This window comes from Schistocerca serialis, chromosome 6, assembly GCF_023864345.2.
Source record: "Schistocerca serialis cubense isolate TAMUIC-IGC-003099 chromosome 6, iqSchSeri2.2, whole genome shotgun sequence".
In the NCBI taxonomy this organism is placed as follows: domain Eukaryota; kingdom Metazoa; phylum Arthropoda; class Insecta; order Orthoptera; family Acrididae; genus Schistocerca; species Schistocerca serialis.
In genome coordinates this window covers 413403358-413421851 of record NC_064643.1, presented here as the reverse complement: position 1 = coordinate 413421851, position 18494 = coordinate 413403358, and the positions used below count along the sequence as shown (strand labels likewise).

The 18494-nt window shown below is 38.5% G+C and overlaps 1 protein-coding gene across 1 annotated transcript in view; it reads right to left on the bottom strand.

Moving 5' to 3' along the window:
- LOC126484896 (dynein axonemal heavy chain 10) overlaps positions 1-18494 on the bottom strand; it is a 1141797-nt gene that overhangs the window by 855424 nt on the left and 267879 nt on the right. Inside the window, exon 18 of the mRNA XM_050108495.1 lies at positions 15276-15502. Within this exon, the coding sequence (XP_049964452.1) occupies positions 15276-15502 (227 nt within the window). The remainder of the gene's footprint in view (positions 1-15275; positions 15503-18494) is intronic.

Sequence of the window (18494 nt, the reverse complement as noted above, 5' to 3'; positions counted from 1 at the left end):
CCTGCAGTTGTACCATGTGATACAGTGCTATATGCTGATGACACAACACTAATCACATGTAATACCAATCTTGAAAATGTGCTACACAGCATGGCAGTGGCAATGGAGAGGTGCACTACTTGGTTTGAGGCAAATGTACTGCAGAAGAATGATAGTAAAACTGAAGCTACTGTATTCAATCTGAATGCTCCCAGTCATGATAACAAAACAGTAAAATTATTAGGATTTCATATAGATCAAAAGCTCAGCTAGGATACCTACACAAGGAAGATAAATGGCAAATCAGCACGTGCCATATAACTGCTGTACAAGCTGAGGAGCAGTGTCAGTAAAGAACTTCTGTTATATGCATATTTTGCATTCTTCCATTCATACCTGAGTTATGGAATACTATTATGGGGCAATTCCATAGGCTCAAAATTAGTGATCAAATGACAAAAGCAGCCCATATGAATCATGTCAAGATTATTTTAAGAAAATAAATATAATGACAGTGTCTGGCCTGTATATTTACAGCTGCCTTGTCTTCATTAAAGAGAATCTGAGTAAATTTGACTTAAGGAGAACAGTTCATGACTATTACGTACGAAGTGGACACACAGTTAATATGCCATATGCTAGGCTTGCAAAGACAAATAACAACTACAAATATCTTGGCCCTGTCTACTGAGCATGTAGATGTTATATGTGTATCTGAGCACTGGTTAACACAAGAACAAGTAAATATGTTCATTCCCCAAGGGTATGTTGTGGGAGACATGATATGTAGAAAACAGAGAAAGAATGGTGGGGCGGAAATTTTTGTCAAAGAAGGAATAATGTTTTCCAGAAATGACGTATCTACATACTCCTCAGAGCTAGATGGGGAGTTTAGTTGTGTAAAACTAATGAATGAAAATATAGTGGTAGTTAGTCTATACAGGTCGCCAGATGGTGATGTAAATTTGTTTATTGAAAAATGTGAATTAATAATTAAAAAAATATTGAAGAGTAAAACGAGAATTGCTATATGTGGTGATTTCAACATAGAAATGGTAAACACACAAAGACCAGTTGCTAGGACATTTTTGAATATGCTAAGATCATTAGACCTCTATTGTACAAATAACTGTGCCACATGTAAGAATACCTGTATAGACAATATTATTGTGAATTTCCATAGGGAGGATTTTACCGTTAGACTTGCAGGAAGTGGACTTGCAGATCATGAGCCACTACTCCTTACCCTCTGTAAGAGGCAGCCAGTTAAAACTGAAGAATCTAAAGTAGTAGTGGTACGAAGACAGAAGGAAGAGTACATAAATATGTTTGTTGATAGATTAGGAAGTGCAGATTGGGACTTTATATATAATTGTCAATCTGGAAAAAGGGAAGCTGAAATTAGCTTTGGTAACTTCTTTAAAAAGTACACAGATTTATGGTATTCTTGCTCACCAGTAAAAAAAATTAGATATCCAAATGAAATGAAAAAGAAAAGTCTGAACTGGTTCACACAAGAGCTAGTAGAAATTAGAGGAAACTTGCATATGCTGTACCAGATGCATAAACAAGCCTCTGACCAAGGGGCAGAACAGAGTGTGAACATTCATAGGTCATATCTGAAATGCAAAAAATACTATAAAGCTAAACTACTTCTGGCAAAAAAGCAAGCAGTGGAGAACTATATAGAAAGAGCTCCCAATAAATGCAAGGCAGCCTGGCAAATAATAAAACAAGAGAATACACCGAAATGCACAGAAACAGCTCTGATTGATCCTGAAGAATTAAACGAGTACTTTTTAAACTCAGTTAAAGAAATAAGTAACAGTATCAAAGCAACAAATTCATCTGCAATGAACCTTGTTGGAACACCACTGCCTGTTATCTGGCATTTCAATGGAGGGCTGTCACACCTGCTGATGTTATAAAAGCTGTATCCAAATTTTCAGGTTCTAAAAGTATGGACTGTTATTGGTTATCAAATAACATAATTAAAAAGACAATACACTCAATCACCAAACCATTAGCTTATATTTTTAATTAATGTGTAGAATTTGGAGTTTTTCCGGATGCACTCAAGGTATCAAAAGTTGTCCCAGTTTTTAAAAAAGGAGACAAACATCTCCCCCAAAGCTACAGACCAGTCTCCATTGTTCCAATATTCTCAAAGGTATTTGAGGCGCTGATACACACACAAATAAGCAACTTTTTTGAAAAACACAATATCCTATGTAACAATCAGTTTGGCTTTCGAAAGGGAAAGAACACAACAGGGGCCATCTTGGAAATCATTGACCAAACCTTAACAGCTTTTGAAAATAATAACATGGTATCACTGGTATTATGTGACCTAAGCAAAGCTTTCGATTGCATTCCTGTTGACATACTACTGGGGAAACTAGAGTTGTATGGGGTGAGAGGGAGCACTTTATCTGTGATAAATTCTTATTTAAGTAACCGAAAACAATTCGTTTCGGTCAGAAATTTAAATTCTTCCATCATGGAAATCAGCACAGGTGTACCACAAGGGTCTATCCTTGGACCCTTCTGCTTCATTGTCGCTATTAACGATTTACCTAAAAATATAGCTCACCCTGTTGTGAGTTATGCTGACGATACAACACTACTTACCACACATCAGAACATTTCAGATCTGAATAACCTAACAAAAGAAACACTAGATAAGGCCCTGGATTGGTTTGTAGCCAATAAGCTCCTATGCAACCCTGACAAAACACAACAACTTTTAATGAGAACATCAAATGACGTAGGCAATAAGTCAGTAAAACTCTTAGGTATTCACATTGACTCAAAACTATATTTGGAGGAACATGTCAATCATGTATGTGAAAAAATATCTCGGGTGGCATATCTTCTCTTGAAACTAAGGGAGGTAGTGAGCTTGGAGTACCTCAGGGTGACATACTTTGGGCTATTCCAGTCACATATTTCATATGTTCTTATTATATGGGGGCACTCCCCTCACATCAAAAACGTATTGAAATTACAAAAAAAAGTCATACATATAATATGTAAAAGAGGTCATAGGGAGCACTGTCATCCTCTTTTCTCCAGACTCAGAATACTTACAATTATAAATTTATACATCTATGTGTCTGTACTCTATATTAAAAATAATATTTCAGAAAATAGGAAATTCCCACAAAGTTAACCCACTCAAAATGTTCAATAAACTGCCAATTCATGTTCAGTCTATGGATACAAATTCTTTTAAAATTAAGTGGTACAGCTGGCTGTCAGATCATCCATTCTATGACATTAAAGAATTCTTTGAGATACCTGAGGAGAATATAAGCATTTAAAAGTTGTCTGTAGTTAAACATATTATTTTGTGCTGTGGTTAATCATGTGTAATTACAAAGTTTATACTATAAACAATAAAATACCTTATTATATTAGATTATAAGATAGCTTGTTGCGTTAGCTTTTAAAAGCTATCCTTTGTAATTTGGTACACTGCCATGCTTCAAATGTATTTATAATGTATTGACAGAAGTTTATTTTGTTATTCTGTATGTACTAGTACATCTTGTATGACAAAGCCAATATCATTGTAAAATGATCTATGGTGAATAAAATTCTTAAAAAAAATTCTTAAATTCAACAAATTACCTGAAAATGCCTACACAGTACCAGTAAATAAATTTAAAACTAGTCTTTCAAGGTGGATCAAAAGTAGAGTAATTTACTCTGCTCAAGAGTTTCTTGATTATGTGACAAATGACCCACTTTCCTAATGAGAATGGACTATAAATTAACTGAAAACTGTACATATTCCACACTGTGCAACTATTTTATTACTGTTTCATCTACTTATTGTTAATAATCTGTTTGATTATTTGTTTGTCAATCACTGAATTATGTAGTTGATTTATCTTGTAAATGATCTATTAGGAAACTTCTTGTTGTTATTGACATTTGCGCAAATATGTATTGTATCCATCTTGAATTATTGTATTCCAGTTAATAACATTTGTGATGTCAAAATTTATGTTATTATTATTGTTATTATTATTATGTTAACACTGACAACACCAATTGCATGTAGATATGCTTAACTGTGGGATAAAACATTTGTATTTAAAACACATGTATTTAAAGAGCATGAAAGAAGAAATTTTGTTCATTAGGCCAACACCTCAGAAACAGCAGGGTAATATTCAGATTCACAACCTGAGAAGTGGGATGTTAGTTGCATGTTTGTATGACTGTGACTGGTGGATTGCAGAGATTGTAGACACCAGTTATGGTTTAAACGAAACTGTAGTGAACTTTATGCTACCAAATGGACCAGCAGCTGGATATAGGTTTCCAGCTGAAGGGTAGCAACAACACCATCAGTGCTCACTTCCTGTTCACAATGTTTTGAAAATTGTAAGTGTTCCAGTTCCTATTGGTTCAACAGGAAGGCATTACTCTGTATCAAAGGAAGATACTGAAGCAGTGGAACACCTTTTTAGTTCATTGACTGGCTAATTTCAGGACAAAACAGAGTGCACAGAAGTTGTGTAAACTGAAGCTTTTAAGTTTTTGGACCTTTCACAAACATTTTGGAACCATTTAAAATGCTTAAAAAATGAGTCTCTCACTCATCTTTCAAAACTAAAATTACGTTAAATAAGGCTAGATTTGGTTTTTATGAGCCTGTTATGTGATAAAGTGGTAATAAAACGGGTTGTATGTATAGTAAAAATTTCAATTGTTTACAAATCCCGTTCAATGGAAAAGTGGAGGGTCTCCTTTCCAGGGAATGTAGAACTATATGATGCTAATCAACAGAACAAAAACCAAAATTTTATGGATTGGCATTTAAAAAAAATCCAAAAATTATAAATAAAGTTCAGAATGCTATAGAAAAAGAACTTTGACAGGAAATGGAGGATTTTTTTGTAATCATAAAACAATTATCTTTCAAATAAAAAAACAACAAAATATCTGGAACTTCTCCAAAGATACAGAATTTTAAATTTTTTTCCAAAATTCGCATCTTCAAAATGGTATGCGCAGTGTCATCTTTAGAGGACTGTGTCTCAGAGCAGAAATAGTTTTGGGGAAAACAAAAAAAAAAAACATGTTCTTTACTTAGTCCTTCATTTTAACGTATGGTAAACTCAATAACATCCGAGGCTATGAAGGTACAAATTTTTTTCTTATCGTGCCTGAATTGTTATGGACTATGCCTATTGATTCTTAACTTAAACTGTAAATGTTACTTCTGTTTTCATTGGTGACAAAATTACATATGCATTTACAAAATTCATTAGGGCAGCATTTACAATAATTAGAAGTAAACATTCATTGGAGTAGAGCTATCCACAGGAGTGGAATTTTATGTTATGTGGATGAAGGCATCGAGGTTCTTCTTCTACGTATGGGTCGCAATATTCTCTATGCGAGATGAATAATATAACTGAGTTTGTTCAATTAGTAACAGATGTAAGGATACACACATCTGTTTGTGGTTTTCAATCACACAATGTTCAGCAAACAGTGAATCTGGCTTCTTTGATCTACAACTTCTATGGTGTTCTCTGAGCATAGGGCAGACCAATCTGCGAGTTTGTTCAATACAGCAATACTGACACTCTCTGCAGATGATCTTATAAAACCCATTTTTCATTATGTCTAGTTGTTAATCTTTTGAACTCGAGACTTATCTATCCACTGTCAGTGAGACATACAATTGCACAGGGAAACTCTTTGATTTTAAAATTTTACTTATCCTACTCAAAGAATAAAAAGTAAACTGCACCATTTCCTTATAAATTCATTGGGTACAGTATGGATCTGGCTTTCTTCCTCAGTTTTTAGTAGAGAATTTTGTCAATAATGTTGGAATCAAATTCATTTTTGTAGCTACAGTTTTTATTGTACTGAGCTCCTGGTCACAGTCTTCTTGAGACACAGATATAGAAAGAAGATGGTGGATCAAGTGGTGGAATGCTGCATGTTTGTAGTCTGTGATATGTTGAGAGGAAGCTGGAATGAGTGTGCCAGTAAAGGAGTCCTTTTGGTGGACTGTTGATTTGTGGTTGCTATTTTCTTTCTGTAAGTTGATGTTTAGGAAATTAATGCTGGAACCCCTTGGTTCCATACTGATATTTATGCTAGTATACCACTGATTCACCTTTTCCATGAACTGATGGAGTTTATTTATTTAGATTTTTTGTGTGGAGTCTTCAACATGATGGCTTTTGCAAATGTCAATTACAGTTACAAACATAAAACACATTTACATTTTAGCCTTACAGGTAGTAGTTAAACAGTACATTGATGCTTGTCAAAATACATTACATCTTACACATATTAATACAACCAATTATTTTTTATACCATATTTTACAGCTCTTAAAATTAACCATTTAAAATTTGTTGAGAGAATAGAGACACTTTTCAGTTAACAAGCTTTTAGTTTTGATTTGAATTGCTTTTTATTACTCTTTTTCACAAGCTCTGGCAGTTTATTATGCCATATCAGTCCACTGCACCATGTAGCATTGGGCATGTGGCAGAAACAGGTAACTGGTCACTGTGTTTCAGCAAACTGGTTGCTGGCATACTGTACCGACACAACCCTGTACAGCATATTGCTGCACACAGCTGACCATCCAGTTCCATGAGCACCATAGGAACTGACATTGGCTCTTACCATCTCCTGAAAGTCAGTGCATTTCCAGCTGGACAACAGAGCTGCTGTGTCATTAACAAATGAGGACATGTATTGGCAGCTTGGCTCATTCTCACTGCACAGAGCTCAGCAACTGGTCATGTCTTACTGCCAAAAACAATATATCTAGTGATGCTTACAGGTAAGCATATAAGCACAAAAACATTGAGTACATAATAACATTCTAAGAAGTGAAGCCACATAATACTGTTAATATTTTTGACTTGTATGCCTTTATGATATTTGTTTTCAGAATAGTTGATTGTGTAAATGTCATGTCCAAAACAGTGCCACTGTCTGATCTAGAGTCTCTTTGCAATACATACAATAAAACCATCAATAAGTGGTGCAAATAATTTTACTGTTTTTTGTCGATATGAAACCATCATCAGTACAACATTTTTGTAGAAATCACACACTATCATTTGTTGTTCAAGATTCTATTCAGGCCAAGTTTGTTCAGTTGCAGGAACTAAGCATCATATCACTAGTCTCAACCACTTAATTGGAGACGTATGTGGTTGTAATTAAAAAAACCAAATGGGACTTCATATTTTTGTGGTGATGTCAAGACAATGACCAGTGCTCAGTCCATCCAATCAATTTCTAACCTCTACCCTATGTCTCGCCCACAGAATTTGCCAACAAATTTAGACAGGGACCATCTCTTTTCAAAAATAGATTTAAAAGATGTTTATCTACAACTCTCATCATACAGCAAATCAAGAGAACTGCTGGTCACAAATATGCTGTTCAGTTTGTACCAGTATAATATTTACAATCTGGGGTTGCTAGCATCCCCATCATCTTTGAAAAATACTTAGAGTGACTGATTCAAATTATTCCACATTGTGTTGAAATGAAACTAAACGTCGTGTGGCTAGGGCCTCCCGTCGGGTAGGCCAGTTGCCTGGTGCAAGTCTTTTGAGTTAACGTCACTTCAGCAACTTGCATGTCGATAAGGATGAGATGATGATGATTAGGGCAACACACACCCAGTCCCTGAGCGGAGAAAATCTCTGACCTAGCCGGGAATCGAACCCAGGCCCCACTCAGCTATCGGGGCGGACCACCACATTGTGTTAGATGACATCATTGTAATAGGTATGATGCACCTAGAAAACCACAGGAACATTGAATCCCTTTTCAAACAGCTCTTGGAGAACAATTAAGTTGTCAATTAGACAGATGCAGTTTTTATTAGTTTCTCCATGTTTGGACAATGTGCAGATTCTACAGCTGTTTGTTGAGTTAATGAGAAACCACTCCAGTTGCTGATGAGCATTTTATTGAGACCTCTAGTGGTTTCAGCTGGTAGTGGACTCAATAATTTCTCAACAGCAACTGGAGCAGTTTCTCATTTATTGAGATGCAGTTTTCTCATCTTCAGCATTAAATACCTATCGTCAATTCTCAGTAGCAACAGTATTATGCACACAAATGACCATGTCAGTGTAATAATAAATGTCAGCATCCGATGACCAATGTCTTTTGTTCATCTACATCTATACTCTGAAAACCACTGTGAAGTGCATGGCAGAGGGTACACTCCATCATACCAGTTACTGGGGTTTCTTTTGTGTCTTTCACATATGGAGCACAGGAAAAATGACTGCCTAAATTCCTCTGTGTGTGCTGTAACTAATCTAAACTTGTCTGTACAATCACTATGTATTGTAGTACATTCTTAAAGTCACTGTTTAAAAGCCAGTTCTTGATATTTTGAAAGTAGGCTTTTTTCGAATAGTTTATGTCTATCTTCAAGAGTCTGCCAATTCAGTCTCTTCAGTATCTCTGTAGCACACTCCCAAGGATCAAACAAACCTGTGCTTATCTGTGCTGCTCTTCTCTGTAAACGTTCAGTATCCCCTGTTAGTCCTATTGGATATGGGTCCCACACACTTGAGCAATGCCCTGAAATGGATCATATGAGTGATTTGCAAGCAATCTTCTTTATAGACTGACTGCATTTCCACAGTATTCTTCCAATAAACTGGAGTCTACCATCTGCTTTACCCATGACTGAGCCTATGGGATTGTTCCATTTCATATCCCTACAAAGTATTACAACCAGGTATTTGTATGAGATGGTCAATTCCAAGTGTGACTCAGTGATACTGTAATCTTAGGATACTATATGTATTTTCTTTTTTAAGTCCATAATTTTACATTTCTGAACATCTAACAATTACAGCAAGTTGCAAATATTTGCACTACTTTGAAATCTTATCAAGATCTGACTGAATATTTATGAAGCTTCTTTCAGACATTACTTCATTACAGACAACAGCACCATCCACAAAAATTCTGAAATTACAAATAATATTTTATTCAAGGTCATTAACATACAGCATAGACAGCAAGGCTCCCAACACACTTTGCTGAGGCAGAACTGAAGTTACTACCAGAATCTGATGACTCAATGTCCAAGATAGCATGCTGTATCCTCCCAACCAAAAAATCCTCAATCCAATCACATATTTCACTTTACATGCCATATAATCATACTTTTTCTTGACAAGATCATATACTATGCAAAGTTTATTCCTCAAGTAGCACAAATTGTGCAACCAAGTCAATCAGCTATGTAACAAAAGTATCAAATGATTGTCTTCTGTAAATAGGTTTTCCAATACCTTGGGGATTGTCTCAAAACAGAACAATACCTGATGCATTATACATTGGGCCTGCAGTTGATGCTCCTGATGGATGGTTCCAGCATGAGACTGTGGCACTTTTGTCACATAAATTCTCAAGTAGCTCTGAACACCTTCAAAATATTAACAGCAGTGCAAGTATACTGTTTCCAACTTGAGAATGAAGCTTTAGCAATAATTTACAGTGTCAAGATGTTTCGTGTGTATTTGAATGGCAGCAATTTTCACCTCTTACAAGCACAAACTCTTTGATACTGACTTTTTATATTGCGCATGATTCCATTAGCCCAGTGGCATGTATAATGGCCCAACACTGATGTTCATGTGCCTGCTTCCTGGAGCAGGCGGCCCCAGTACAATGTTTCTTTCTGTGGCCATGCCCAGAGGAGAAGCACACATTGATTTTGCTGGTAAATTTCAGGGAACTCTGTGGTTGCTGGTGGTAGGCACTCTCTCCATGGCATAGTTATTGTCAACAACCATGTTAACATCACTATAGCTTTTGTGGTTGAGGAAGTGACACGTACAAATGTGTCTGAAAATGGCATTCAGTTCATGTCATCAGAGTTCAAGGTTTTCTGTTTCTACAATCGCAGTGAGCACATGACTACTGCTCCCTTCCACACAGTCTCCAGTGCACAGCCTGAGCCGATCGTCTAGACAAATAAAGCTTAAATGCATAAGTCTTTGCTAATGATGACAACTGAGGAGGAAGCTTCCTTGCCACATGCCAGTGCACCCTTGTCAACATGGGAAGACCAGTCAAAATCATGCATAGGCAGAGGCATTGAACCCTGACAGATTTTCTGTGCCCCATGCAGCATGTTGTTGTTGTTGTGGTCTTCAGTCCTGAGACTGGTTTGATGCAGCTCTCCATGCTACTCTATCCTGTGCAAGCTTTTTCATCTCCCAGTACCTACTGCAACCTACATCCTTCTGAATCTGCTTAGTGTATTCATCTCTTGGTCTCCCTCTACGATTTTTACCCTCCACGCTGCCCTCCAATACTAAATTGGTGATCCCTTGATGCCTCAGAACATGTCCTACCAATCGATCCCTTCTTCTGGTCAAGTTGTGCCACAAACTACTCTTCTCCCCAATCCTATTCAATACTTCCTCATTAGTTATGTGATCTACCCATCTAATCTACAGCATTCTTCTGTAGCACCACATTTCGAAAGCTTCTATTCTCTTCTTGTCCAAACTATTTATCGTCCACGTTTCACTTCCATACATGGCTACACTCCATACGAATACTTTCAGAAATGACTTCCTGACACTTAAATCAATACTGGATGTTAACAAATTTCTCTTCTTCAGAAACGCTTTCCTTGCCATTGCCAGCCTACATTTTATATCCTCTCTACTTCGAGCATCATCAGTTATTTTGCTCCCCAAATAGCAAAACTCCTTTACTACTTTAAGTGCCTCATTTCCTAATCTAATTCCCTCAGCATCACCCGACTTAATTAGACTACATTCCGTTATCCTTGTTTTGCTTTTGTTGATGTTCATCTTATATCCTCCTTTCAAGACACTGTCCATTCCATTCAACTGCTCTTCCAAGTCCTTTGCTGTCTCTGACAGAATTACAATGTCATCGGCGAACCTCAAAGTTTTTATTTCTTCTCCATGAATTTTAATACCTACTCCGAATTTTTCTTTTGTTTCCTTTACTGCTTGCTCAATATACAGATTGAACAACATCGGGGAGAGGCTACAACCCTGTCTTACTCCCTTCCCAACCACTGCTTCCCTTTCATGTCCCTTGACTCTTATAACTGCCATCTGGTTTCTGTACAAATTGTAAATAGCCTTTCGCTCCCTGTATTTTACCCCTGCCACCTTTAGAATTTGAAAGAGAGTATTCCAGTCAACATTGTCAAAAGCTTTCTCTAAGTCTACAAATGCTAGAAACGTAGGTTTGCCTTTCCTTAATCTTTCTTCTAAGATAAGTCGTAAGGTCAGTATGGCCTCACGTGTTCCAGTGTTTCTACGGAATCCAAACTGATCTTCCCCGAGGTTGGCTTCTACTAGTTTTTCCATTCGTCTGTAAAGAATTCGTGTTAGTATTTTGCAGCTGTGACTTATTAAGCTGATAGTTCGGTAATTTTCACATCTGTCAACACCTGCTTTCTTTGGGATTGGAATTATTATATTCTTCTTGAAGTCTGAGGGTATTTCGCCTGTTTCATACATCTTGCTCACCAGATGGTAGAGTTTTGTCAGGACTGGCTCTCCCACGGCCGTCAGTAGTTCCAATGGAATATTGTCTACTCCGGGGGCCTTGTTTCGACTCAGGTCATTCAGTGCTCTGTCAAACTCTTCACGCAGTATCATATCTCCCATTTCATATTCATCTACATCCTCTTCCATTTCCATAATATTGTCCTCAAGTACATCGCCCTTGTATAGACCCTCTATATACTCCTTCCACCTTTCTGCTTTCCCTTCTTTGCTTAGAACTGGGTTTCCATCTGAGCTCTTGATATTCATACAAGTCGTTCTCTTATCTCCAAAGGTCTCTTTAATTTTCCTGTAGGTGGTATCTATCTTACCCCTAGTGAGATAGGCCTCTACATCCTTACATTTGTCCTCTAGCCATCCCTGCTTAGCCATTTTGCACTTCCTGTCGATCTCATTTTTGAGACGTTTGTATTCCTTTTTGCCTGTTTACTTACTGCATTTTTATATTTTCTCCTTTCATCAATTAAATTCAGTATTTCTTCTGTTACCCAAGGATTTCTACTAGCCCTCGTCTTTTTACCTACTTGATCCTTTGCTGCCTTCACTACTTCATCCCTCAAAGTTACCCATTCTTCTTCTACTGTATTTATTTCCCCCATTCCTGTCAATTGCTCCCTTATGCTCTCCCTGAATCTTTGTACAACCTCTGGTTCTTTTAGTTTATCCAGGTCCCATCTCCTTAAATTCCCACCTTTTTGCAGTTTCTTCAGTTTTAATCTACAGGTCATAACCAATAGATTGTGGTCAGAGTCCACATCTGCCCCTGGAAATGTCTTACAATTTAAAACCTGGTTCCTAAATCTCTGTCTTACCATTATATAATCTATCTGATACCTTTTAGTATCTCCAGGGTTCTTCCATGTATACAACCTTCTTTCATGATTCTTAAACCAAGTGTTAGTTATGATTATGTTGTGCTCTGTGCAAAATTCGACCAGGCGGCTTCCTCTTTCATTTCTGTCCCCCAATCCATATTCACCTACTATGTTTCCTTCTCTCCCTTTTCCTACACTCGAATTCCAGTCACCCATGACTATTAAATTTTCGTCTCCCTTCACAATCTGAATAATTTCTTTTATTTCATCATACATTTCTTCAATTTCTTCGTCATCTGCAGAGCTAGTTGGCATATAAACTTGTACTACTGTAGTAGGTGTGGGCTTCGTATCTATCTTGGCCACAATAATGCGTTCACTATGCTGTTTGTAGTAGCTTACCCGCATTCCTATTTTCCTATTCATTATTAAACCTACTCCTGCATTACCCCTATTTGATTTTGTGTTTATAACCCTGTAGTCACCTGACCAGAAGTCTTGTTCCTCCTGCCACCGAACTTCACTAATTCCCACTATATCTAACTTCAACCTATCCATTTCCCTTTTTAAATTTTCTAACCTACCTGCCCGATTAAGGGATCTGACATTCCACGCTCCGATCCGTAGAACGCCAGTTTTCTTTCTCCTGATAATGACATCCTCTTGAGTAGTCCCCGCCCGGAGATCCAAATGGGGGACTATTTTACCTCCGGAATATTTTACCCAAGAGGACGCCATCATCATGTAATCATACAGTAAAGCTGCATGCCCTCGGGAAAAATTATGGCTGTAGTTTCCCCTTGCTTTCAGCCGTTCGCAGTACCAGCACAGCAAGGCTGTGCCATGCAGCATGATCAGCCTAATTACAGGTCCACCTATATGCAGGGCACCTGTGTCTGTGCATCCACATTTGGTCGGCACCCAGAGTGAAGCCAAGGGGTCATCGTAGGTCATGGGTGGGCTTCAGCTGTTTGAATCATGGCCAATCACAATTCCTGACATGCCACCAAATACATCCACAATCACAGTCAGAGTCACTGCCTCTGATGCAAGTACCTGACACCCCAGTAACTACCTCTGTGCCACTTCCCATAAACCTGCACCACTTACTTACCAGTACAACCAGTGCCCTGTCACCTGACTGATAAGTGAGCAAACAAGTGGGCCATTGAGTGGGAATCAATGGACATGATGTCACTCCCAGTGTCCATGCTTCTCATGCTTTTACTAGTCCCAGTTGTGCAGTATCAGCTCTCTGTCTACCACATGCTACCAGCTCCATGATGCTCACTGAGTTAAGATGGGTCACTTGTGTTGGCCAGTCCAGATGAGGCCATGCCACTCGATCCCTGGGCAGGAAACTCGGATGCATCTCCCATCCTTTCATGTCAGCTATGGCACAAACCTCGCCATTACTGGCCCTATGAGCTGATTTTGGAAGGGTTTTCACTATTGTTATTCATTCTGCGTGCAGCTTACATCATCTACTGCTCTGCTAATGGTTTATGCTTTCACATTGGACATGGACAGAAAAGTGGTGTTATTAGTTTCTCCTAAGATGAGATCCTTTAAACATCTTTGTTTATGCAGTGAAGTTATGTTGAGGAATTTGTTTATTACTTAATCTGTTGCATTTACTTTTGTTATGCTCTTTGAGCACTCCAATAACTTCTGCACATGTGAGACAAGTTAAAACCATGAAATCAAAGAAATCCAATCACAAAGTCAGTAAAAAGGCTTACAAATTGTACTTCAATTGTGTTCATGATGACCAAGATAAGACATTCGTGTTGAAAATTACTTGGCGGTCATGTTGACAGCCAATATGAAATGCTGTGCAGAGGTTACAGTGGAGATGGTTTATGATGTGACTGATTTCACAGGAAGACCAGGATATGCCTATGATGGAACTGGAGTAAGATGTGGTGGGTGGTTATGTTGGACATGACTTGCACCTTGGCCTTCCCTAGATGTTTTGATTGATGTGGCAAAAGGTTGGGAGTTGATGTGGTGCATAAATGGATTAGAATATATTTTGTGTCGGATGGTTGGCAGAATACTTGTTTGCGAGTGGAGGGATGGACAGTGGGTACGATGTTCCTCATTTTGAGAGTTGATGAGAAGTAGTCAGAGCCTTGGTGAAGAACATGGTTAAGTTTTCCATGTATGGGATGATAATGGGAGGTGAGGGGATGGTCCTTTGCAGCTGGTTCTTGAGAGTGGTGGAATTATTAGCAGTGCGTAAGGATAGGATGTGTAAATTTGTATGAAGATTGTGTTTCAGCAAAGTACTTGTCATTGATGGCCTTAGTAAGATCTTCAACACACCAGGAAAGGAATATCTGATCACTGTGAATGTGCCATCCTCAGGTGGCCACACTATATGGGAAAGATTTTTAGATTGAAGGGATGGCAGCCATAAAAATGCTGGTATTGTTGATGGATAGTGAGTCTGACATGGGCAGGGGTTTGTTTGGTGCCACTGGTGATGTAGAGGGCAATATCCAGGAGTGTGGCACACTAGGCTGAGGAGAACAAGGTGAAGTGAATGAAGGAAAATGAAAATTTCAAGTAGATAAAGGAACAACCATTGTGGTTTGATAGAAGTGCTCAAGTCTTTCATATATCTTCATCTAACTACCTCTAGTGGCCCACTTACCAACTGGCAGTTCCCATTTCTATCACATGAATGTCAGGTTTAAATCTGAGTGACCCTGATTATTTAATATAAATTAAGGCATCTTTCTGTTTTATTGGCCAACAAATTTTGACAATAAATGTCCTGATACTTAATATCTTAATGTAAACATGTTCACATCAATGCAGATTTAATTTTTCTGTCTATGTAAAACTCAACAAACCATAGAAAATAAAACTTATTCATACATACCTTGGTCGCCTGACCTTCCCATAGTCATATATAGCTTTTTTGGTTATGTACCGGTTTGTTCGACGCATTTCTCCTAGCATACTTGTCATCCATATCTCAACATGCCCTGACGTCATTACAGGTTCACGAAAGTCCATAATTTCATTCTCACATGAGATCATTGCAGATGCTACTATTATATTATTCTGATTTGGTTCCAAATTAAGACTGGCAATATTATCAAACATCTGCAACATATGTATGTATGATTCAAATAACAATCACACAGAATGTTAAAGACCAGAAAACATTCATTAACAGAAAATACACTGCTGACCATTAAAATTGCTACACCACATAGATGACATGCTACAGACATGAAATTTAACCGACTTGAAGAACATGCTGTGATATGCAAATGATTAGCTTTTCAGAGCATTCACACAAGGTTGGCACCGGTGGTGACACCTACAACGTGCTGACAGGAAGAAAGTTTCCAACCGATTTCTCATACACAAACAGCAGTTGATCGGCATGGCTTGGTGAAATGTTGTTTTGATGCCTCGTGTAATGAGGAGAAATGTTTAGCATCACTTTTCTGACTTTGATAAAGCTTGGATTGCAGGCTACTGCGATTGCAGTTTATTGAATCACGACATTGCTGCTCACGTTGGTCGAGATCCAATGACTGTTAGCAAAATATGGAATCAGTGGGTTCAGGAGGGTAATACGGAATGCCATGCTGGATCCCAACAGCCTCGTATCACTAGCAATCAAGATGACATACATCTTATCCGCATGGTTGTAATGGATCGTGCAGCCAAGTCTCATACCGTGAGTCAACAGATGGGAACATTTGCAAGACAACAACCTTCTGCACGAACAGTTCAACGACATTTGCAGCAGCATGGACTATCAGCTCGGAGACCATGGCTGCGGTTACCCTTGATGCTGCATCACAGACAGGAGCACCTGCGAAGGTGTACTGAATGATAAACCTGGGTGCACGAATGGCAAAACGTCATTTTTTCGAATGAATCCAGGTTCTGTTTACAGCATCATGATGGTCGCATCCATGTTTGGCGACATCGCGGTGAATGCACATTGGAAGCATGTATTCATGATACTGGCGTATCACCCGGTGTGATGGTATGGGGTGCCACTGGTTACATGCCTCAGTCACCTCTTGTTCGCATTGACGGCACTTTGAACAGTGGATGTTACATTTCAGATGTGTTACAACCCGTGGCTCTACCCTTCATTTGATCCCTCCAAAACCCTACATTTCAGCAGGATAATGCAGGACCATATGTTGCAGGTCCTGTAAGGGCCTTTCTGGATACAGAAAATGTTCGACTGCTGCCCTGGCCAGCACATTCCCAGCACATTCTCCAATTGAAAATGTCTGGTCAATGGTGGCCGAGCAACTGGCTTGTCACAATACACCAGTCACTACTCTTGATGAACTGTGGTATTGTGTTAAAGCTGCATGGGAAGCTGTACTTGTACACACCATCCAACCTCTGTTTGACTCAATGCCCAGGCCTATCAAGCCCGTTATTACGGCCAGAGGTGGTTGTTCTGGGTAATGATTTCTCAGAATCTATGCACCCAAACTGCGTGAAAATGTAATCACATGTCAGTTCTAGTATAATATATTTGTCCAATGATTACCAGTTTAACATCTGCATTTCTTCTTGGTGTAGCAATTTTAATGGCCGGTAGTGTACAAAGAGGAATATAATAGATAATTGGATAGAAGTCATTAGTTACCAAATAGAAGAAGTGATGAGTGTGAGACAGGATTAGCCAACTTAATCTTATTCCACTAACAACATTAAAATCATTTTTCCCCTATATTTAATCTCATTTTGTTAATAACACTATTACCACAGAACTTTATTATTCAGTGCACAGTTTCTCAATTACTAATGGTAATATTATAGTTGGTTCACGTTGTAATATTTTTTTAAGAGATATATGAGATTTACAACAGTAATGGAAATTCCTAGACAGAATAATATATAAAATAATGGAAAGGTAACCACCCACCTATAGCTGATAGATGTGTATTACATAGAAACATTCAACAGTCTCAGTATTTACACCGACTCTCCAACTCTTGCTCTTTCTCTAGCAAAAGTATACACACTGTCTTTCACACACACACAACCACACAGACACCCATGATTGCAGCAAGACTGACTGTTGATTGTCAGTTATTGAGGGCACTCATCTAGGTAGATAGAGGTGGGGAGGAGATAGGAAAGGATCCACAAGGTGTGGAGCAAGTCTTTCTACAGATGAATCAAGGGCTGCATAACAATACAAAAGGAGTACAGAGGGCAGAGCATTTAAGGGCTAGAAAGAGGGGGGGGGGGGGGAGGAGACAAAGGTGTAGATGAAGAGGCAGACTGGATGGGAGGAGAGAAAGGGAGAGGGGAGGGAAAGGGTAGAGAGATGGGAGGGAAAGGGAGGAGAGAGGCAATATGCCTTCATGGGGAGGGGTGAGGAAGAGTGGTAGGGGGAAGGCAGTACACTGTCTACATGGGCAAGAATTGGCAGGGAAGAAGAGAGAAGGGAAAAGGCAAGATGAGACAATGAGAAACAGGTTAGCAGATGTTTAGGCCAGGAGGATTGCAGAAGTGTAGGAAGAGACAATTATTGCACTCATCATAGAACAAACTAGACCGTGGACAATGAGCAGGAAGCAATAGAAAAAAAAAGAAAATCATGTTAGTATTTTTTCCTTTCCAATCTTAATTATCTAGAGCAATAATGGTCAATACTTAAACTAACATGCAATGACTTTGTTTGATGTTCAACTTTATGACTTACTGGTATGAGAAAAGAAGTTACTGGGTGGACAACGATTTTTTGTAGATTGAGTAGGTAGAAGAATACTGAACTGGGAGATATGGGTAAGGTTGTTGGGAGTATGTTCCACGTTTAAGGACATGGAAAAAGTTACAGGGTAGACAGAGAATTTGGTGCTGAGTTAGATTTGATCAATACTTGAGGTAGTTAATATTCAAGAAGGTGGTCTGGTGACCTGAGGAGAACTGGATAGAACAGATGATGAAGATGGTTTTGAAGGAATAAGGTTATGGCACTGACAGTTGGTACTGGAATAAAACAGAACAATAAAACCTTGCAAAATTTTTCACACCTGAAACTAATTTTCATTGCACTTGCAAATGGAGATAGAAGTTGCATGGCCACAACAAACCTGCCAAGGAA